Below are 24,346 nucleotides of genomic sequence, written 5' to 3' on the forward strand. Positions count from 1 at the left end.
AATGTCTTTTTCAGATAATTCCAACATCTATGTCATCTTGGCATTGGTAAATGTTGATTTTATTTTTCCCATATAAGTTGAAGTTTCCTTCATTTTTCATATGCCAAATAATTTCAGATTATATCCTGAACATTTGAATATTGTTAAGTACTATGAATTTTAAGTACTATAGAGCACGTCACTTTTTTTTTTTTTTAGAGCAGGCAATTGGCCTTGTCAGATTTAGACTGTGAGTTTTGACTAGCCTTCTTGGAGAGATTTCAAAGACGTAATAGTATATTCAGTTTTATCTCATGTGTGTATCACCCAGAGGCAGTCTGTGACTTGAGTGATGGTATATTTCTTAGAAGTACTCACTGGCACTGTGGTGGTACTTCAAACTCTGGTCTTCTTTCTCAGCTTGCCTGCTACTGCCTAATTTTCAGAGTCCTCATATACTCTACACGTTCAAATACTCCAGCCATACCAGGTTTGGTATCAAACCTGGGAGAGAAAGGGTGAGGTGTGCTTTTTTTCCATCTCACCTAGGGTTAGATTCTCATGCATACTTTAATTTGTCAAAGCTTTTCACTCTTATTTGTTTAAATATTTCCAGTGACACCATCTACTTTCATTTTCTATAGTCTCTTATTTTACGTCTCTGAGTAACTGTGTGTTGGATCTTCTAATCATAACATTCTTCATGTTTTCCATCTTCTTATCATTCTTGCCAGGTTTTCAATAATATCTTCAGATCTCATTTTTTATTCCTACGTTTTCCATCCTAATTTCGATCTTTATTTTATCTGCTGCTTTTTGTAGCCAATGCTTTTAAAAATGTAATTTTTAAAATATATGTTTATTTCTAGAGGGCTTCCCTGGGGGCTCAGATGGTAAAGAATGCCCTGCAGTTCTGGAGACCTGAGTTTGATTCCTTGGTCGGGAAGATCCCTTGGAGAAGGGAACAGCTACCCACTCCAGTATTCTTGCCTAGAGAATTTCATGGACAGAGGAACTTGGGAGATTACAGTCCATGAGATCACAAAGAGTTGGACATGATTGAACAATTGACACTTTCACTTTATTTCTAGAAGTTCTATTTGGTTTCCTTTGAAATCTGCCTAATAATAACTCATATACTTCTGCACCTTCATTATTTTTTTCTATGTGTAAAAAAACTCTAATCATTTAAAATATATTTTTTAGTACTATTGATTATGCTTTTCTGATACACTGAGTTCATGAGATACTAATTCTCTTTTTTCACATGTGTTTGCCTCCTGACTGATTTTCATGGAATTTTACTTCAATGCAATTTATTAATTGTTATTATTTTGTGCTTATATCTTCATTAGAAGTTTTTCTCTTATATGCCAGAAGTTGTGGAAGCTCCCCTAATAGAATTCTTACATTTGCTTCTTCAGGACATGCTGGGGGTTTTATTCTAATTTTTGATTTTAGAATTTCTTATACCAGTGAAGATGTAATTTAGTGCTCATGTCAAGGCTTGAGATTTGACATTTTTTATAGTTAGACCAGACATGGAACAATGGACTGGTTCCAAATTGGGAAAGGAAATGTCAAGGCTTATGTCAATATACAAGTATATTGTTACCTTTCTTATTTAACTTATATGGAGAGTACATCACGTGAAATGCTGGACTGGGTGAAACACAAGCTAGAATCAAGATTGCCAGGAGAAATATCCATAACCTCAGATATGCAGATGACACCACCCTTATGGCAGAAAGCGAAGAGGAACTAAAGAGCCTCTTGATGAATGTGAAAGAGGAGAGTGAGAAAGCTGGCTTAAAACTCAACATTCAAAAAATGAAGATAATGGCATCCAGTTTCATCACTTCATGGCAAATAGATGGGGAAGCAATAGAAACAGTGACAGACTTTATTTTCTTGGGCTCCAAAGTCACTGTCTGAAGACTGTAGCCATGAAATTAAAAGATTCTTACTCCTTGTAAGAAAAGCTATGACAAACCGAGACAGCATATTAAAAAGCAGAGACATTACTGACAAAGGTTCGTCTAGTCAGAACTATCGTTTTTCTTGTAGTCATGTATGGATGTGAGAGTTGGACTATAAAGAAAGCTGAGCGCCAAAGAATTGATACTTTTGAATTGTGGTGTTGGAGAAGACTCTTGAGAGTTCCGTGAACTGCAAGGAGTTCCAACCAGTCCATCCTGAAGGAAATCAGTGCTGAATATTCATTGGAAGGACTGATGCTGAAGCTGAAACTCTGTAATTTTGGCCATCTGATGCGAAGAACTGACTCATTTGAAAAGACCTTGATGCTGGGAAAGATTGAAGGCAGGAGGAGAAGGGGATGACAGAGGATGAGATGGTTGGATAGTACCACTGACTTGATGGACATGAGTTTGAGCAAGCCCTGGGAGTTTGTGATGAACAGGGAAGTCTGGCATCCTGCAGTCCATGGGGTCACAAAGAGTCGGACATGACTGAGCAACTGTACTGAACTGAACTGATAGATGACTTTGTTTTCCATCTATGGTCATATGCAGCTGGCAAACCTTCTTGTTCTTGGGTCAATATGCAAAATATGTGTGTCAATATGCAAAATATATATATATATATACACACACACACACAATATAATACTTCAAATCTCCCTATTCTTATTGAAAGGATCAGTAGCATCTTTATACCTCTTCTGGCTTTGGCCATAATTCACTGATTCTAGTTCTCATGTGGATGATAAAGTTCTACTCCATTGTCTTGAGGTCTGTACTGCTTCTGAAACCCTGTGTCCTACCCTCTGCTAATCATTGCCTGAGTCAGTTCTTTTTCAGCCAGTTTTCAGCTATCTGTGTTTTTCCCTGGCATCTGGGAATTTTTTCTTTCTTTTTTAATTTAAAGTTCATCTGTGTATAAAAAATTCTTGGAAATTCTATTTAGCTTTGAGATGTATTTATGAATACAGGGTTTGTAGAGGCTACCATTGTGACTAAACTTTATGTGGTTATTATTTATATTAGTTTTCTCTGAATGCTGAAACAAATCACCACAAATTTAGTGATTAAAGCAACAGAAATTTAGTATCTTACATTTCTGTAGTTTAGAAGTCTAAAATGGATTTCGCTGGGCTAAATTCAAGGTATTGGCAATATTGTGTTCCTTTGTGTGTGTGTTCAGTTCAGTTCAGTTGCTCAGTATTGTCTGACTCTTTGTGACCCCATGAATTGCATCACGCCAGGCCTCCCTGTCCATCACCAACTGTCGGAGTCTACCCAAACCCATGTCCATTGAGTCGGTGATGCCATCCAACCATCTCATCCTCTGTCGTCCCCTTCTCCTCCTGCCCCCAATCCCTCCCAGCATCAGGGTCTTTTCAAATGAGTCAGCTTTCTGCATCAGGTGGCCAAAGTATTGGAATTTCAGCTTCAACATCAGTCATTCCAGTGAAACCCAGGACTGATCTGCTTTAGGATGAACTGGTTGGCTCTCCTTGCAGTCCATGGAATTCCCAAGAGTCTTCTCCAACACCACAGTTCAAAAGCATCAATTCTTTGATGTTCAGCTTTCTTTATAGTCCAACTCTCACATCCATACATGACTACTGGGAAAACCATAGCCTTGACTAGACAGACCTTTGTTGGCAAAGTAATGTCTCTGCTTTTTAATATGATGTCTAGGTTGGTCATAACTTTCCTTACAAGGAGCAAGCGTCTTTTAATTTCATGGCTGCAATCACCATCTGCAGTGATTTTGGAGCCCAGAAAAATAAAGTCTGACACTGTTTTCACTGTTTCCCTGTCTATTTGCCATGAAGTGATGGGACCAGATGCCATGATCTTAGTTTTCTGAATGTTGCGCTTTAAGCCAACTTTTTCACTCTCCTCTTTCACTTTCATCAAGAGTCTCTTTAGTTCTTCACTTTCTGCCATAAGGGTGGTGTCATCTGCATATCTGAGGTTATTGATATTTCTCCTGGCAGTCTTGATTCCAGCTTGTGCTTCTTCCAGCCCAGTGTTTCTCATGATGTGCTCTTCATATAAGTTGAATAAGCAGGGTGACAATATACAGCCTTGACGTACTCCTTTCCTGATTTGGAACCAGTCTGTTGTAAAGTGTCCAGTTCTAACTGTTGCTTCCTGACCTGCATACAGGTTTCTCAAGAGGCAGGTCAGGTGGTCTGGTATTCCCATCTCCTTCAGAATTTTCCACAGTTTATTGCAATCCACACAGTCAAAGGCTTTGGCATAGTCAATAAAGCAGAAATAGATGTTTTTCTGGAACTCTCTTGCTTTTTTGATGATCCAGTGGATGTTGGCAATTTGATCTCTGGTTCCTCTAAATATGTGTGTATATGTATATTTGATTTTTCCTCTTATCTTTCAGTTTTTAATGTCACTTTTGTAAATACTTGTTAAAATTCATTACTTTGGTTGTACTGCTATAGAAAGATCTTTAATTTCCTGGTGAATGATTTCCTTTGAATTAATTCAATTCAGTTACGTTAATTTCATTTTGTGTAGTTTTGCAAGTTAAGTTACATAAAACAGTACTTCATCACATTTAAGTACGGATCTACTTCTCAAAAGTTTGCAAAATTAGAAATAGAATCAAATAAAAAAAAACTGATAAGGAAAGATCATTTAAACTTATTTTGGAAAAACTTCCAGATTCTGATATTTCTCCCTTAAAAATTCCAAGGACAGAGCTAAATATGTCCCACTCATCCTGTTATAGTATGCTACTAAGTTGCTTCAGCCACGTGCAACTCTGTGCGACCCCACGGACTGTAACCCACCAGGCTCTTCTGTCCATAGAGTTCTCCAGGCAAGAATACTGCAGTGGCTTGCTCTGCCCTCCGCCTATTGTAGTATAATAGAGTATTTATTGCCCTGCTGGAACCTCTACCCAGTAGGTATTTTGGTAACTAACTGTGTAGGCTCCTTTCGAGAATTCAGAGTCTACTTGTTTGGATGGAAAATGAAGAAACTCAATTGACCTTTTTGTATAGATTAACATTTTAATCGCTTTTGCAACTTCCTCAGTATGGGACTTCAATGTCATTATTCAAAATTTACCTCGAAATTTAAAGGAACCTCGATCTACCTATCGATCTATCATTTTTCTCTTCTTTTTGGCACAGGCAAGCGCCCTGCTTTGCTGCCCGTGCCCCGTGCTGTGTGCTTGTCCCGGGGAGCCGGAGCCGGCTGGGCGCTGCGTTTGGCAGGGGGCGCGCGAGGTCCCGGAGCTGTCCAGCAGTTCCCGGCTGAGTTCGCCCCTGCCCTCTCCGCGCGGGGAAGCTCTCCAGCGCCCCGCCCCGGGCAGGGAACCTCTCCGCCGGAGCTCCCAGGGCTTCCCAGGCTCGCCACCAGTCTCCGCCCGTTTCTGCCTACTTCCAGCCCCACCGCGGGAGTCCGGCTGCCTTAGTAGTCTCCCTCCGCAAGCCTCCGAGAGGGGTTCCCCTCGCTCGTCCGCGGGGCTGCGCTTCCCTTCTTTGCCTAAAGGGCGGGCGAGCGCGTCTCCAGCTAGCCTCGCCTTCTGCAGTTGGGTGGTCCTTTCTCTTTCCCCGTCTGTCTTTCTAGACACGCGCCCAAAATTGAGGGGTGAGAGCAAAGACCGCCCATCAACTTAGCACCTTGAAATAAGATCTTTCGATCCCGAAGGAGCTGAGCGTAGCCGGGATCGGCGAGAGAGGGAGGACGCGGCGGAGGCTGTCGCGGCTCCGGGGTCCGCTGGACGGGGCTCGGGGCCCGAGAAGCCCGCGAAGCCCGCGTGGGAGAGGGACGCGGGGCGCCGGGCCTCGCCCTCGGACTCCCTCCCTTCTCCTCCTCTCCCCGCCTCCCCGACCCGCCCCTCCCTCGCCCAGGAGCAGTCTCTCCGCGCGTCTCCCGGCGCTCTCTCCATTGTCTCTGCCTTTACAACAGGTTCGGGCGGCGGGGAAGGCGGGCGGGTGCGGGGCCGCCCCAGACCCGGCTTTCTTGGGGCGGCCTCCTTTCCTCCGGGAGTGTGCTCCTTCGGCCGCTTTGATTCGGCCCAAGAGCTAATTTCCCGGCGGAGCAGCCCCCGGCGAGGCCGGCCCCTCCCTCCGGGCCCCGTCCCAACCCGCGCCCGCCGCCTGGGCTCTGCGTGTGGGAATGATGTGCGCATTGGAGGGTCTAAGTTCTTCACGTGCCTGGGGGGGTCCTCCCTTTTTTTTCTTAGCAACCAAATCGTACTAATCTTACTAATCAGTAAATCCAAGCCAGCGGCAGGAAAGACAAACAATATTTTTTTTCCCGCTTGATTCCAAGAACCTCTTCGATTTTTATTTTTAAAGAGGGAGACGATGGACTGAGCAGATCGGCACCATGGAGTCTCGGGTCTTACTGAGAACGTTCTGTTTGCTCTTCGGTCTCGGAGCAGGTGAGTGGCCGCAGAGCTGGGGCGGGAGAGGGGATGGCTCCCACCTCGGGGCAGCCCCAGCTGCCTGGGGACGCCTCGCTTTCCCTCCACCTGAAGTAGGTCTGGAGTGGGAAGCTCGGAGTCGGGGGTGGGTTTGGATTTGGATTTTTTTTTTTTTTTTTTTTTGTCCCTGTGCTTGTCTTGGAGACCGCAGGGCGGGTCACAGCCCAGGTCTAGGGTCTGAGGGCCGAGGGGAACTTTGCACCGAGCAGGGTTTAAAGTAGGTCACGGAAATGGGACTGGGTGCTCCGCTATTTAAAGCTGGGCTGCTGATCTCAGGTAAGGCTCTCCGCGGCGGCGGAGGGAGTCGCCTCTCCGTCAGTTTCCTATACTGTCTCGAAGACGCTGTTCTTTGCTGCCCTGAAAGAAGAGGCTTGCATTCTGATGGAGCTTTTTCTTTCTTTTCTCCTCCCTTACCCACTCCCACCAGTTTGGGGTCTTGGTGTGGACCCCTCCCTGCAGATTGACGTCTTAACGGAGTTAGAACTTGGGGAGTCCACGATCGGAGTGCGCCAGGTCCCCGGGCTGCACAATGGGACGAAAGCCTTTCTCTTTCAAGGTATGAGGAGCCTGCTTAGTCCCCAGCGCGGTTCCAGTTCGGATAACCCCGGGAGGAGCTGGCCTGGCCGCTCCGCCTAACTTCTGTTCTGCCTCATGGATGACAGTATCTGAGCTGAGACGAGGAGGGGTCAGTGTGAAATACACATATCTTCCACCTCTTTTTAAGTGGCTTGTTTCACACTTCTCCCACCCCCTCCTCTTCCTTACTTTGTACTCTTGCCAGTCTAATGGATAGTTCCTTAATTACTGTGTAGAAACTCCGATGGCAGATGGTTGATTCTGGAATCTGGGGAACAATGAATTATACCAAACACCTCATCTGGGTGAAATTGATTTAGGTAGGAAATAGGGTAGCTTAATCTTAGTTAAAACATTGCTCTCTGAAAGTTTCAGGTACAATGGTCCTCAGTTGTGGACGAATTTCTTTATGTGGGTAGCTTTGTGGGAAAATTAAATATTTCAATAGTTTTAAGCACTGTATGTCACAAACAATATATTTAAGATTCCTCATTGAAAGATAACTATTCTTCTCCATCGATAACAAGAGAAAAGAAATAATATTCTTTTACAGTATTCTGTCTCACCGTTAATTGTGTACTCAGGATTTTAAAACGTTTTTGTTGAAGTCAGTGGACTGGCTATGCACGTGTCTGCATTTAAATTTACCTGTATTAGGTAGTCAGAAGCAAACTCCAATGAATCAAGTCTTCAGTGTTGATTCACCAACACTTTTGAAGGTTTCTTGGTTTTGGGGAGATACTGTAACATGACTATTCTAAAAGGTAGCTAAACACATACAGAAAGAGTAGTTTCCCATATGGTGAAATACAGATGAAGGCAAAAGAGAAATGGACTTTGGTTTAACATATGTGATAGACCGACCCCCTCCCAGATTTTTCTTTTGTGATTTTGGTGCTGTGCCTTCAAAAAACGGCAACTCATAATTAATAAAGAGTTGGATATGCAAAATAAAACTTCAGCAAAATTACCCCCAAGAAATAGGCATAAAATAAAACTTGAGTTTTGCTGTAGAGGTGTTGTTGCTCAATATAGCCAGTATGTGTCACCATGGACAGTAACACCAAAGCTTACAGTTGGAAAAGGAGGAAACTGACCTGTGTTGCATTTATTTAAAACAAGTTTACTCTTACAATATGTTAAATGTAATTTTCTCTTTTAATTATGGTGCACCCACTAAATGTTTTTATTATGACATATTTGTGATAATATTTTATTTACTTAAAGATCTTTCTTTTTTCTTTGGTGGGGAGTGTGTGTGTGTGACTTTGATATTGAATCCTTTAAAAACAATGACCAAATCTAATAAAGGAAATAAGATTAGACTGTCAGCAAAATTCACAGAGTGGAATAAAGGTGTCATTAGGGTTAAACTCCTTTTTTTTTCTTCTCCTTTCTTTTTTTTTTTTTCAATCTCCAATTTTTCAATCCCTGTGAACTGGAAACAGAATTATTTCAGGACTGTCAAACTGAGTAACCGGAAAGCTTTATGGAAGCTAAAGCTCCTAATAAATAAATGGCATTGAAGTGTCCTTAAAATTTCCAAAGGTCCTTTAAATTATATTGGTGTTCTTCTTGGCTTTCTCTGAAGAGTGTCTGAGCTGTCAGAAATAGAAACCTTCAGGACTGTGCATTTTATGTTCTAATGCTAGACAATTTCTCGGAAATAGAAGGCACCAATATCTTTTTCTGGTTAATTTTAAAAAGAAATGTTTAGTGTTCATTTTTATTTAAATTGTCCGTTGTTCAAGATAGGCACTGTGTTGCAAATGAGTTGTCTGTAGTTACTATGTATCCGTGAACACTGATGAACTGCTTTTGTTTCTATGTTGGTATCAAGACCAATATTTAGAAAGATTAAATGCCCAAGAAGCAAGGTTTTAAGAGATTTGGAGATGCAAAGTTTTATTTCTTGTCTAATTATCAACCTTATTTCATATAGCCATTCAATCAGCAAGTTTTTTCTACTGGATGGGGGCTTTCCAGGTAGCACAGTGGGAAAGGATCTGCCTGCTATGGGTTTGATCCCTGGGTTGGGAAGATCTCCTGGAGTGGGCAATGGCAACCCACTCCAGTATATTTGCCTGGAAAATTCCACAGACAGAGGAGACTGGCGGGCTACAGGCCATGAGGTTGCAAAGAGTCTGACAGGACTGAGTGAGCTTGCACACATGCACATATTCTCTGTAGGTTTATGTTACTAATGTGTTTATTATGCTCTAATGATTTCTCTTATTCTCAGATTGAGAATTTAAAATTGACAGCAGGTGGGTGTTTGAGCCTGCTTGATAGTTCTGTATTACCTTGGAAAGTTCTGTTCTCTGCAATTAGAACGTGGAAACTGTTGTTAAGAAGTCAGTTCTGACTCCTGTTGCTTCACTGGGATTTCATGAGTTTTAGAAAGACAAAAGCTTTCAACCTCTAAAGAATTTATGGATTTGTTTTATAGTGAATTGAGGGTGCTGCAGATATTTTTGTATAGTTTGTAAAATGTCATAGCAGGAATAGTAACACATTATAAAACCTGTGAGATGCTCTCAGATTTCACATAAACCTAGCAGATAAGTTAGTTTGTGCTCTAAATAGATGGGAGAGATTTTTGAACCATCAGTTTTGTTCTGTAGTCATATTGTCTTTTGTCTCTTGTCTTTAAAGAAATCTCAGCATATAATTTCCCAATGACCTAATATTTTGGTTACTTCATTCTTCCCTTTATTGGTTTTTAAGATGCTTGTAATTTGGTACTTTTCAAATCTAAATACTTTTTTATAAATTATCATGCAATATGAATCTACTATTATTTAATAATAATACTTATTATATATATAACAAAACAAAGAGAAATGTGTTTCAAAGTTATATCTGATGTTTATACAAAAGTTGTTTTGTTGTTGATATTTGGTTTATAATTGTTTTAGAAATTGAAGTAATAAGATACTAATTTAGATCACCCATTGATACATGTGGCTTTTGATCTGTGCCAGTGATAATAATTTTCAAAAGAAACAAGTGAACAGGCAACAATTTAGAATCTGTATCAAGATCTTCCATGTATTTCTAGCTGTAATCTGACTAAGCCACAAAAATATGTTTTTAACAAATGGAGGACTGGATGCTGAAGAATTCTGAAATGTTGAAGGCTAGTACAATTATAAATAAAATTCTACCAACCTTGTTTAAAGTCGAGGGAGTATTCTTTAAGATAATGATCACAGTAATGATCTTTCCTCTTTGTGCACAAGAGACCAAGAATAAGAGTGTACAGAAGGATAGTTCTAGGACTTTCTAGCATGACTTTCAGATCTTTGGTTTTAATATTTGCCCTGGCTGTGTTCCCAAACTAGATCATTTCCTCTTTGGTTTAATAAAATTTCTTCTGGGGTGTCCACAGATTTTTATAATACTATTAATATCCACAAGAGAAGTAGGTAAGATAAAAGCCCCTGATTTGGTAATTTGAAAAATAAATTTTTTAGTAATTATTTTTAAAGAACTTTAATATTTTAAAGGAAAAAAGAATTCCCAAGTCTATCCTTATGACAGTCTTTGAAAATAAGAATGAAATTGGACATTTGGTGGTGGGTCATTGACTTGACGAGGCAGTAGGAACTGCATAAGGAAAGTGAGTGGCAGTGAATATTTGACCTTCAGTGACGATCAGAGAGTATCTGTGAACTTACAGTGATCATTGGTGCCCCATTAGAATAGAATAGCACAGTGGCTGAGAGACGGGCTTAAAAACCAGATAGAACAAGTGGAATTTCATTATTTGTGTTTCTGTCATAAAGTTAATTTCTATGAGCTTCAGTACCCTCAATTATAAAATTAATGTTGTTATGAAGAATTTTTTGTGCAGTTACTGTTCTGCTAGGTATTAGGCATATAACAAATGAAGTTAGAACTTTCATAATGCCTTCAAAGTAGTCATTAAACAAACAATTACACAGATAATAATTTAATCACTATTAAGATAAATGATATGAAGAAAAACTAAGGATGTAAGAGAATCTACATCTTGTTTAGGGAGTTGCAGGATCAGGGAAGCTCTTTGAAGAAGAATCACTTAAGCTGATAGCCAAAGGATACCTAAGAGTAGGCTGGGGAAGAGTAGCTGTGGGGATTCAGAAAGAAGGACTAACACGGGCAAAGAAAACAACATGAGCAAAGATCTTTTCCTCGAATGAGCATAGTGCATTTACCCAGAGTGGTGGAAACCTAAGCATTGTGATATGAAATGGAGCAGATGAAGATAGCATGGATCAGGTTACATGGTACATCATATTTATACAGAAGAATTGAAAGTTTAGCCTTATGCAATATATATTGTGGCAGGGTTAATAATAGTCCCTCAGAGATGTTCATATGCTAGGAACCTGATTATATGTTGTGTTTACTTGTCAAGGGGGAATTAAGTTTGCAAATCTGTTGCTCTTAAGATAAGGAAATTTTCTTGGATGATCTAGGTAGGCCTCGTGTAATCACAAAGGTCCTTTAAATGCGAAAGTAGAAGCTAGAATAGCCAGTGTCAGAGTGAGGCAAAGAAGAATGACTAGACCTGGACATTGCTGGCTTTGAAGATAAAAGTGGGCCACAAGCAAAGGAATGTAGGCAGTCTCCAGAATTTGGAAAATGTAAGAAAGCAGATTTTCATTCAGTGTGTTCAGAAGGATTACGGCACAACTGACACCTTGATGTTAGTCCAGTAAGATTCCGTTTGTACTTCTGACCTCCAGAAATGTGAGATAATGAATTGGTGTTGATTTAAGCCACTAAGTTTGTGGTGATTTGCTACAACAGCAATAGGAAACTAACACAGGTTTTGATAAATGGAAGTGGGCGATGCTGGAAGAAATAAAACCGTGGAAGTGGCTTTGAAATTGTGCAATAGGCACATGCTGGAAGAATTTTGAGAAGCATGATAAAAACAAAGGCTAGATACCCTTGAATAGACTGTTCGTAGAAATAGGGATGTTGGTGGTTCTACTAGTCAGGGCTCAGAAAAAGATGGAAGAACATGGTAGAGAAAACCCAAATCATCTCAGAGAATACCTGAACTGTCATGAACAGACTGTAGAGATATGGGCAATAAAGGCAATGCTAGTGAGGGCTCAGAGACCAGGAACACATTACTGAAAACTAGAGGAAAGGATATCCTTGTTAGATAGTGGCAGAAATCTGAGCTGAATTCTGCCCTGCCGTTATGTGGAAAGTCAAACTTGTAAACACGAATTTAGATATTTAGCTGAGATAATATATATGCAGAGGTGCAGCCTGGCTTTCTCTTACTGCTTGTAGTAAAATGTGAAAGGAGAAAGATAGATTGAGGGAAGAATTGTTAAGCAAAAAGGAACCAGAACTTTACATCTGAGAAATTCTTCGCCTATCCAGATTGCAAAATATGCTGAAATTAGGAGATTGGCTGGCAGGAAAGCCTTTTTTGGAAAGAAAGCTGATGGTGTGACCTAAAAACATCTTGGTAGTGCCTCAGAAGTAAAGCCAGAGTATTCAGTTCCAAAGAGGGCTCTTTAAAGAAAGTGAACATGTGACATGAATTCCCTCACACATCTCAGAGGAAGCCCGTAATAGAGATGAATCTATCCAAGAGGTATTTGTGGAGGAACCTCTTGTCTGTTGGAGTAAATCTCAATGACATATATGGGAGACACACAAGGTTCTTAAGAAGATCATACCAGCAGTAACACTCCAGGCCTGAAAGGGGAAGTGAGAGGATGTATTGAAAGAAGGTTGTTGGACCCCCTAAATTCTACAACTAAATATAGGCTGATTAAACTGCTCAGCTGTAAACATGTGCTACCTTTCATGGGCAGAAGTGAGACCCCAAAGACAAAACTTATAGCCCAGAGGATTATTCTCAGACCTTGAAACCAGATCCAGTTTACCTGGCTGGATTTCAAAATTGCATGCGTCTGGTGTCTAAATTTTTTAACTTGCATTTTCTCCCATTTTGAATTGAAATGTCAATAACTGTTATCCCATGTCAATCCCACCACTGAATTTTGGGAGGAGATAACTTGTTTCTTGAGTTTTGCAGTTTCACAGATGATAGGAATTGTGTCTCAGAATGGATGATATCCAAAGCCTCATTTTCACCTGATTTAGATGGTGAGATTTGGAGCTTGTGAATTGGTAAGATTTAGACCAGATTTTAAGCTTTGAGTTGATATTCTAAAGGCTTGACTGAGTCTTTTGGGGGTTTGGGGATAGAGTAAATGTGGTTTCATTAGGGATGGACAGGTTATCCTTCTAAAGGACAGATGGTGGTAGGCTGGATAATGATCCTCCAACTATCTATGTACTAGATCCTTAGAACATGTGAATATGTTGTGTTACATGGAGGGATTAAGGTTGCCAAAGGAATGAAGGTTCATAATCAGTGGACTTTAAGATATGGGCATTTTCCTGGATTATCTGGGTGAGCCTCATGTAACCACTCAGGGGGTTGCCCTCTGGGTCCTAGAGGTGGTTCCCCCCAGGACAATACCCTGGGCCACGGCCATGACACTCTTTTAAATATGGAGGAGGGAGGTAGAACAGTCAGTGTGATGCAATGTGAGAAAGACTTGATTGACCATTGCTGACTTTGAAGTTGGAATGTGGCCATAAGCCGAGGAATGTGGGCAGTTTCTAGAAGCTACAAAAAGCAAGGAAATGGATTTTCCCCTAGAACCTCCAGGAGGAACATAGCCTCACAGACACCTCGGTTTTAGCCTAGTGAGATTCATTTTGGACTTCTGAACCTCTAAAACTGTGACATAATAAATTTGCATTGATTTAGCCATTAGATTTGTGGGGATTTGTTACAGCAGCAATAGGAAAGTGATGTATATGTTAAACATTTATTTTGTATCTGAATTAAACTTTCTTTTGGGCCTGCCTTCATCTAGTCATGATAATATATTTGTGCAATGACTGGAAATTTGAAGTAGCCAATTACAGTTAACTTAGTTGTTTGGGACTTAGAAGTTTAAATATAAAGTCAGAGTCTTTATACTAAATTATTAGTCTTTAAGGGATTCTCTCCATCATTTAATTATGAGTTCATTCTCAGAACAAACAGTAAAATGAAGTGATGGGTGTTTTTTTTTTTTAATTTCTTTTTCAAAAATTTATCCTTCCTCCCCATAACAGGTTAATCCAGAGGTTGAGAGGGGAAATAGAAAGCATGCATATTTTGGGAGTAGAATCGATAGCACTTAGCATGGTGTTTGGCCCCCGGTGAGACTGTGAGTGCGGTCCTCAGAACTATGGCCTACAAGAATAACTAGAGTTTCCTATTGAAAGTGCCAGGGATCTCTGTAGGATGCTAACTTGGGAGGAGCTGGAGCAATCTTGACAGACTTTGACAGGTCAATTATCTTTTCTTTTTTTTTGGCTGAGCCAGAATCCCCATGGCAGAGGATCCTGGTGGGCTACAGTCCGCACGGCTTATGGGATCCTAGTTCCCTGACCAGGGATTGATCCCATGCCCCTGCAATGGGAGCATGGAGCCCTAACCACTGGGCAACCAGGCTTGTGGTGTGCATCTTCAAAAATAGCTGAAGTGGAGGGCATTTTTTTTGGCTTTATTCCATCTCCCACTGGCTCCTTCACCTCGTGCTGGTTCCAGACCCCATTCTTGCAGACACCTATTTTTTGGGGGTTATTTTCTGTCTGTAATTCAAATAATTATCTGTCAATATGGTAACTGATAACTTAGGTAATAGATATTAAGGCCTTATTAAGGTGTGATGTGTCTCCTATTGATTTTCAACTTAATTAATTCATTAATTCAACTGAACAAATATTTATTTCATTGCTACTATGTATAAAGAATTCATAAAGTATAGCAGAGGAAGAAAGATGCCTATATAAATTAGTACAGGAGGTAAAGCAGGAACTAAAATTTAATTGTAAATAGTGAAAAAGAAAATTTGGAACTGTAGCATAAAGAAGGTAGAACTCTGAAAATTATTTGTCCTAGTCTATAGTTGATGACAGGTAGATAATCATTTAACTATGAGCCAATTATAAGAACAAATAGAATAAAGTCAAGTGTTGGGTTTTTGTGTGTTTTGTTTGTTTGCTTATTTTTGCAAAAATACCTAAGGACTGTCTCTTAACCTTCTAATGAGAAATCTTTCAGTTTGAGGTATTTATTATTTTGGTCAAATTTTTATTTTTCATGTTAAAAATTTATCTATCTGTGTCAGGTCATCCAAAGCTAGTGCCTTTGAGTCATGTAAGCATTTCTCTTACATTGTTTTTACTGACTTTATGAAACTTTTCATCTTTTGCTAGGCTTCAGTTTAGAATTGACATTGAAGAGATAGGTGCCAATCATATGTGGAAACATTTTATAAGCAAATGGCTTATTGGGGGATATTTTTGTTATGGTAACTTTTGCATCACATTTATTGAAACTCATATGTGCACTACCGTAATTAAAAAGAATCAGTGAGAGAGCTGATGGGAAGAAAAGCCCTACTCTTCCCTTTCTCATTAAGGCTGCTGCCAGGAGCTGGACATGGGCACTTGGACAAGTATTTGCTGAGTTGTTCTTGATGGAACCCTCCTGACAGTCTTCATTCTGGGAAGGGATAGGGAGCCCAGACAACCACATGGCTCTCCCTTCAAAGGAAAAACTTAGAAGAAAGACAACCAATCAGTGCTCAGAAAGTCACACTTTGCTTGTCTAGCAAAGGGAAGAAATTATGGAGGCAATTCCAAGTTCATATTGATATGCTGTAGTAGTTTTTAGTAGTCAGGAACATAGACTCCAGAGCTAGATATCTCAAATTCAAATCTCGGTTCCTTTGTTACTAGTGTAAACTTTAACTTGCTACTTATCTCTATTTCAATTGAGATAATGATGGTACTATTTCTTAGAGTTGATGTGTAAACTATATCAATAAAGCTGTGCATGGCATTTACCAAAAATTCAATACTCATGTATTGCTTTTATTTTGGAATCAGCTTAGCAGCAGAGCAATCTCCCTTGGATTGTTTTAGGGGCTCCCTGGTAGGAAAGCTGGGTTTTGTGTAGGAACGAGGGTAAGGTGATTTGCCGTGTGATGTGGGGATAAACGTGAAGGTAAACTGGAGTGGGGGAGAAACTGGCGCTGCAGCAGCTCCTGTTCTTTTTTTTCTGTTTGGGGTTTATTGGGGGTGAAGAGGACTTGCCAATTTGGGTAGAAAGATGAAAACAATGGGTCCATTTGTAGGGGAAGGAGTATTGTTGTACACTTTTCAGAAGTGGGGGTGGGGCATAGAGTAAATCAACAAAAGCAGATTCAGAATATAGTTCCTCTATAGTCACCCCAACACACATTGCTTTTTAAGTGTGTTAAAAGTCTAGCTTAGATCTTTAGTCTCATATATACAGAGGATAAGATGGTTGGATGGCATCACTGATGCTATGGACATGAGTTTGAGTAGGCTCCGGGAGTTGGTAATGGACAGGGAAGCCTGGCATGCTGCAGTCCTTGGGGTCTCAAAGAGTTGGACACAACTGAGTGACTGACTTGAACTGAACTGAGTCGTATATAGATTTTGAGTCACAGTATAGTGGAGAGAAGCATTAGAAGTTCTGAGAAACAACCCAGTTTTTTTATCTGTCTCTGTCTGGGTAACCTTGACCTTCCTTGGCAAAGTACAAATTTCGTCTGTTGGTGGGAGCTGGTGATAGAGGATAAGGTTCTGTGGAACCTTGAATGGAGGTTGCAGGGCCAGTGTAATGTTGGCAGGACCCTTGGCTGGCCCTGTGGGTCTTTTATGTATTAGAGTCACTTTCCCTACATTTCCGGCTACGTCTTTGACTTCTCTTGAACATATCTTGTTGGGATGATTGTTTCTCTCCATAATCTCTCTGCTAATTTTCATTCCAGTGTCACTGGGACTCTGATCTTAAGTAATTTACTGTCTTGTTTCCTTGTTGAGACAATAAGTTCCCCAGGGGAAGGATCATGCCCTATATTTTTCCTGGTCACTAACAACTCTGCCAGTTCCCTTCTCTGGATGGCTCTTCCTCTTTCTTTTTCCTGGTGAACTTTTACATATTTTTCAGGACTCAGCTAAGCTACTAATCTTTCCTTTGGTGAAACTGTTGTTTCTTCTGTGCTGTCTTAGCTTTCTCTACTAAAACAACCACCTCACTGTATTATAGCTAGGTTTTTTTCCTTAATGTAAAAACTCAGACCACTTCTATTTTCCTTGCTACTACTTCCCTGGTCCACACCATCGCCTCCTCTCACCTGGGTGATTGTAGTAGCCTCCTAAGTGGTCTTCCCATTTACACTTTTGCTCCCTTTCATTCCGTTTTCAACACAGTTGCTAGAATGATCCTTTCAGAACCTAATTCACATCATGTCACTGCTTTACTCCAAACATTTAATAGTTCTCTACTTCACTCAAAGATAAAGTTCTTATTATGCCCTACAAAGACCTGTATGAACACTCCTACCCTGCCCCGTTACTCTCTGGCCTGCTGTTCTCCCCCTTGCTCTTGGCTTTAACTCTGATGGCCTCCTTGATGTTCCTTAAACAGGCCTGGCACTCTCATGACTCAGGGCCTTTGCACTGGCTGTTTATTCTGCTTGGAATCCTACTCTCCTGGATATCTACATGTTTTCCCCCTTTTTTCAAATATTTTATCAACTATCAATTTGTTAATAAGGCCTACTCTGAATGCTGAGTAAAATTTCAACTTGTCTTCTACCCCATAAATATTCTTGATATATTTTAGTCAGATCTGTTAGTTTTCATAACATTTATCATCTAGAATGATGAATAATTCAATTATCATATTAATTGTTTATTCTCCCTCTTCCCTCTAAAGAGTAAGCTTCATAAGAGCTGGGCTTTGGGAATGTTTTATTCACTAATAGATCAGTCAAGTGTCTACCATATAGTAGGAACTCCATAAATATTTGTCACATGAGTCTCCTTGTCTTGCTGACTAGTCTGCAATTTAATGAGGCTTGGAACTCTACCTCGTTCCTTCTTGTGGCCTCCTGACCTATTGTGGTGGCAAACACAATGTGCTCAGTAAACCATCAGTAAGTGAATATTTGGAGCGTTGAATTGAGTCCATTTGGTCATGACAGATCTGGTTGTTTTTGTGTGATGTTTTTATGTTTTATATTTATGTAACTTTAAAGAAGGCTGAAGAGCTCTTCTACTAAATCAAAACACTTCATTCTCCAGTCATAAGAAAAGGCAAGAGGTTTGAGATGAATTGAAAAAGCTAGTTTTGCCTAACTTAGATCTGAATTTTTCTGAGATGGCTCTTCTCCATCCCAAGATGAAGTGTGCCACAGGGAAAACAGCAGCGTGGTGAAGAAGCTGAACGTCATGAATACTTCTTGACAATGTGAGTTTCCAGTTTTAGTTTAATATGTTGTGAATTCACCATTTAGCAGAGACACTCATATTCATATGAACACACTAAGAAAGATTTCCAAGACAGGATTGATTTGGGTTATCTGTGCTGTGGTGCTCCTCCACTACTGTAAATCAACCAAACTGGAGTCCTACCGAGAGGACAGCAACCAGAGAGTTGAGAGGTTTGGAAGCCATGTCAGATGAGGAACAGATGAAAGAGCTTGGGAATTTTAGCCGGAGAGTTAAAGACTGTAGATGTGACCCTGTATTTTAGATATTTGAAGGGTTGTCATGTAAGGGAGGACTTAGATTTATTTTGTGCTGTTCTGGAGCAAAAATTTTAGCCTGGAGAATAAAAGACAGTGTAGATATGACCTATATTTTAGATATTTGAAGGCTAGTCATATATGGGAGATCTGAGTTTTATTTTGTACTGTTCCAGAGCAGTGATTCCTAAGTATTAGTCTGATGATCAGTGGTTAATTAATTACCTTGTTAGAAGTACTCTCAGACCTTCCTAAACTAAGTTTGTATCTCTGGGGTTGAATCCTAGGGATCTACGTTTTCAAAAAGCTTCCTGTGATTCTAATGTTCAGCCAGATTTGTGAACCACTGTCTAAGCTGTCCAGTAGAGCAGACACTGGCCACTTGTGGCTCATAAGTACTTGAAATGTGTCTGTTACAGACTGAGATGCAGTGGAAGTATCAAAATATACTTTGAGTTCTGAAGGCAATCTATAAAATCTCAATATTTTAATATTGATTATATGTTGAAATAATATTTTGATTAAATAGATATATTACTAAAATTAAAATGATGTGCTTCTTTTACTTTTTTAGTGCAGCTAATAGAAACAAATTTATTTATGTGACTCACATTTGTGGCTCTCATACATCTTATACTTTACAGAACTGTTATTGAGGACAAAACTAGGATCTGCAAAGAAAGTTAGGAAGAGACAAATTTTGAGTTGACATAGGAAAACATTTTTAACATTTAAATTCAAAAATTAAGAGACTTATTTTAAGCAATATTTGTCCATCCATCCATCTGTTCATCCATCCAATAAACATGCTTCTAATAATACTCAAATAGAGATTAAATGACCTGTATCAAGGAAAATATTTCAATGGGGTAAGGTTGGGGACTAGACTAAATGATTTCTAATGTTACTTTAGTTTCAAATGAATGTGAATTATTACCTTTTCTCTTTTAATTAACTTTTCTTTTTATTGTAACCACGGGTATCCAGGACATCTTCTTTTTCATCTCTCTAACAATCTGTAACTCTCTCTTCAAAACAGTTCCCTTTTAAAAAGCATCTTGAATTGTTCTAATACTCTGAAGTTTGCTACTGAGCGAGATCTTGTCATTTACTATTGTGCTCTGCATTGTGTATCTCTCTTATAAGTATTCCTTCTTTTTAAAAATTGACATACAGTTGATTTACACTGCTCTGTTAATTCCGCTATACATCTAAGTGATTCAGTTAAGTTCAATATCCTTTCCATTATGGTTTATCACAAGGTGTGGAATATAGTTCCCTGTGTTATACAATCGGACCTTGTTGTTTATCCATTCTATATATAATAGTTTGTGTCTGCTAACCCCAAACTCCCAGTGCATTCCTCCTTCCTCCCCCCTGTCCTGGCACCCCCCTTTGAGTCTGTTCTTTCCATCTTTGAGTCTGTTTCTGTTTCATAGATAGATAGGTTCATTTGTATCGTATAAATATTCTTTCTTAATAAAGTGATCCACTTTATTTCTTCCATACATGATGTTTAGTTTTTAATCTTCTTGCTTGTCTATTTAAATGGAGAATCCCCTAGGCAAACAGTGTGTCTAATTCTATGTTCTTATAGTCTAACACATTGTGCTGATGGACCATTAAATGTCCCAGAAAAAGTGCCAAATAGATTAAGTATTTCAGAGCAGAACATAACCTATATTTTTAGAACTAATTTAAATTTCCAGCAGTAATTGGTAGCTGAACATCCTCACTTTGAGTTGTGTGTGTTGACATATACTTGTAACTGAGCAGAGCTCTTCCTGGAGACTGACAGATTGTTTTAAAAAAAAAAAATGGTTGCTGTGTGCTACCAATGAGAGGCATGCTCCTAGTAACTGAATGTTGAACCTGGATGTTTCCAGAGAGCCTGTCGATTTTGGAGGAGGACATGTCGTTCACTGATATGCTTTGGTATTTCTTTCTACGTTTCATGAAATTGCTAGTTATACTATAAATACAGATTTATTTAAGTGTATGAGTAATCCTGAGAGGCAGCTTATTTTATGGTACTGTCATTCATGTATTTGTTCTTCCCTCTGAGACATTTTCAAAAGTTGGGTTAATATATATTAATATTACTGCTTTTGTTTATACTGCCTATCCTCTGATATTCAGAGTGAATTTGTATAGGATACTTAGTAGATAATTCAAACACCTTAGAAAAGCACTGTGACTCTAGGCTTTCTGATTTTGCCCTTTAAGAGAAAACAGAGATTTTTCTTACAGGAGAAGAAACATCATACCCCCAAGTAAAAGGGAGAGATGCTTTGAGGTGTCTCAAAAGTGGAATTGTTTCATCCAAATTTGAGACCAAAGAATCCACACTTGGACTTGTTGGGAGTTTTAGGACACTTCTGATTTATTATTATTCTAAAAGAAAACACACAGGCATGACTTTACCAAATTTCTTTAACTTAAAATTCAAGGTTCAGAAATTGGAGCTCATTTTAATTGGACTTTTAACACTTCAAACTCAAATGTAATTTGCTTTTACCATAACCCTTACCAAATCCTTCTTGAAGTCCATCACTAATTTCTATGGTGAACAATAATCCTGCAAAGATAGGGCATTGTTTTAAATTATGATTTTCATAGGCAATTATGGGTAAAAATTAAGAGTTCTTTGAGGTTGAAATGAACTGGTTATAAGCACTTGAGTTGGAGTGTGAAGATGAAGTATGGGAATTTCCAAAAAATCAGACCTATAAAGGGGATGAAAACACAGAATAGATGTGTATTTATTGCCACTCACCTTGAAAACACTGATTATGATGCAGAGGTCAATTTTTTTCAAGTTGCTGCAAAAATTTCATTATCCTTATCGTAGACCTCCCTCTACAACAAAGCATCTCCTGGTCCATTTCATCCCTTTGCTGCTAGGGTCCACTTTTTAATAACTGAGCTGCATTTCTGGCGAAAATAGTGTAATTTAAGTTGTTCTTTGATAACACACTTCCAAATTAGAATCTGTTTCAGAGACTAATGGAGAAAAATGAGTGTTGACTCTGTGAATCATTGACCAAGCAGGAAACTGTTGAGTGGGAGAGAACCTACCTATTTAATGACGATTACTTTTGTTATTTTGGTCAGCAAATTAGTGAAGTTGGAGGGCAAAGTTTGGGGAAAGGCCAGATATGTTGTGGAAAGTTGTGGGCTTAGTCTTGTTTCTAAAACTTTCTGGGATTGATGTTAATTAATTTCACAGGCATCAGACAAGTAAAAGTCGGATTTTAAGTAAACACTCACTGTCCGAGCTGCCTCATAAAGAAACTGGAGGGAATGTTTAAATTGTAGCCATCTGTATATTGCAAAGCTTTTCTCTTGTGGGAAAAACACAGAAAAGAGGGGCAAATACAGACCTAACTCTATAAATTTTTAGACTTTCTGAAGTTGTATAACTGTGCAGCAAATATATATTACTGGGAGATATCGGAGGCTTCATTTTCTTTCCACGGTGTCTTAGGAGAAGTAGGTAAGGAAAATAAAATTTGCTGTTTTTCTCCAACAGTGTGCATTGAGATGTGACTCCATGGAAGGAAACATTTGTATTGTTAAACTGAGATAATGCATTTCAGGTTCAAGGCTCTCTATTCAAAAAAAAAAAAAAAGTAAATCAAATGCTTTGTTGATATTGATGACCATTGGACAGTGATTGCATTTAGGTTCTAGTGGATTAAATGGAGAGGATTCGTAAAATAAATCTCTAAAAATATGAGAGAGGATGATGGGAAGTCTGTAATAAATGTTTTTCGTTCTTGTGGCAGAAGGACTTATTTTTAATTACAGAAAGTAGAATGGAGTGAAAGCAAAGATCAAATGTTTTTGAAGGGCAAAATCCGTCTTGTGGCATTGTACGTATTGAAGGAGAATAAGATATGGCAGACGACGCACAAACAGATTCAGCTGTCAGTATGTGATGCGTGAAAAGACCTGGGTAGTGCTGGCTCTGGAACTGGGTCTCACTGACACGTTATGCTGCCAACATTTGGAGCTGAAATAGGCCATCTTGCGTATGGCATATCCTCCCTCTGTAGGAGGACTGGGTTTATGATAAATGTTAGTCAGCCACTATTCCATTCTCTGGAGAGACCCATGAAACTTTTTTGCATTTTGATTTTAAAAGCACTGTATCTTTGGAGCTATAGTTTAATTCTGTCTATAGCTATGTGTGTGCTAAGTCGCTTTAGTTGTGTCCGACTCTTTGCAACCCCGTGGACTGTAGCCCATCAGTCTCCTTGGTCCATGGGATTCTCCAGGCAAGAATACTGGAGTGGGCTGCTATTTCCTCCTCCAGTCTATAGCTATAGCTGTAAATAAATTGTTGGTGAAAAGTGAAAATTTAGCAGGATGCTTAAAAACGACTGAAAGACGGTAATTCTTGACTTTATATCATTCTGTTTAATATTACCATGTGCTGACAGTGATGGTAGTAGTGATTTAGTTGTGAAGTCGTGTCCAGCTCTTTGCGACTCCATGAACCTGCCATGCTCCTCCATCCATAGGATTTTCCAGGCAAGAATACTGGAGTGGGTTGCCATTTTCTTCTCTAGAGGATCTTCTCAATCCAGGGATTGAACCCACGTCTCTTATGTCTCCTGCAGTGAAGACGGATTCTTTACTGCTTAGTCACCAAGGAAGCCCTATATTAACAGCAGTGGGTTATCTTTTTTTATATGTACATATATTGTTATTGACATGCCTTTATAAGTTAAAAAAAAAAAAAAAAAAACCGAAATCTGGACTTGTCTGCAGTTTTAGTCCATTTAATGTTTCAGTATTTTTTCCGATAGAAAAATGTATAGAAATGACTACCTTATCCATTACCACATTTCCCCTGAAGTTTGCCATTAATTTTTATTTATGAGTGTGAATTCTTTACTCACCTTATCTGTGGTGGTGGGTGGGTGAGTTTGGCAGACTAATCCAGTTAGATCTTGTTTAGTCTTTCCAAATACTTTGTGATGACCAGATGAAAAAGCAGAGACATTATTTTACCAACAAAGGTCCGTCTAGTCAAAGCTATGGTTTTTCCAGTAGTCATGTATGGATATCAGAGTTGGACTATAAAGAAAGCTGAGCGCCAAAGAATTGATGCTTTCAAACTGTGGGGTTGGAGAAGACTCTTGAAAGTCCTTTGGACTGCAAGGAGCTCCAACAAGTCAATCCTAAAGGAAATCAGTCCTGAGTATTCATTGGACGGACTGATGCTGAAGCTGAAACTCTAATACTTTGGCCACCTGATGGGAAGAACTGACTCATTGGAAAAGACCCTGATGCTGGGAAAACTTGAGGGCGGGAGGAGAGGGAGATGACAGAGGATGAGATGGTTGGATAGCATCACTGATGAGATGGACATGAGTTTGAGTAGGCTCTGGAAGTTGGTGATGGACAGGGAAGCCTGGCATGCTGCAGTCCATGGGGTCACAAAGAGTTAGACATGGCTGAGCAGCTGAACTGTTTTCTATTACAAATGATAACTATTTAGTGTTCCTTTGTTAATTTTTTGAACAAAAAGAGAAACATTGATGAATTACTTGATTAATACAATATGGAGAGCATTCTAATTCAGATTTCATTCATAATTATATAAATATGTACCTACAACATAAGCTTGTTAAGCATACTGTATGCAAGATAATTAGGCTCACAGAGCTCTGGATAACCCCAAGAGCCTAGTCACATTTGTCTGTTTC

At 39.4% G+C, this 24,346-nt stretch overlaps 1 protein-coding gene across 5 annotated transcripts in view; it reads left to right on the plus strand.

Annotated features, from left to right (window-relative positions):
* NELL2 (neural EGFL like 2) overlaps positions 1 to 24,346 on the plus strand; it is a 431,246-nt gene that overhangs the window by 72,022 nt on the left and 334,878 nt on the right. For 2 of the 5 annotated variants that reach the window (XM_065932164.1, XM_065932166.1), the window contains 2 exons: positions 6,281 to 6,366; positions 6,836 to 6,964. In XM_065932164.1, coding sequence (XP_065788236.1) covers positions 6,312 to 6,366; positions 6,836 to 6,964 — 184 coding nt within the window. In that variant the 5' untranslated portion in view covers positions 6,281 to 6,311. Of the gene's footprint in view, positions 1 to 5,387; positions 5,568 to 5,829; positions 5,889 to 6,280; positions 6,367 to 6,835; positions 6,965 to 24,346 lie in introns of those variants that run through there. The other 3 variants (XM_065932167.1, XM_065932165.1, XM_065932163.1) reach the window with 3 other exon arrangements.

The sequence above is a fragment of the Muntiacus reevesi genome, chromosome 4 (assembly GCF_963930625.1).
Source record: "Muntiacus reevesi chromosome 4, mMunRee1.1, whole genome shotgun sequence".
NCBI lineage: Eukaryota > Metazoa > Chordata > Mammalia > Artiodactyla > Cervidae > Muntiacus > Muntiacus reevesi.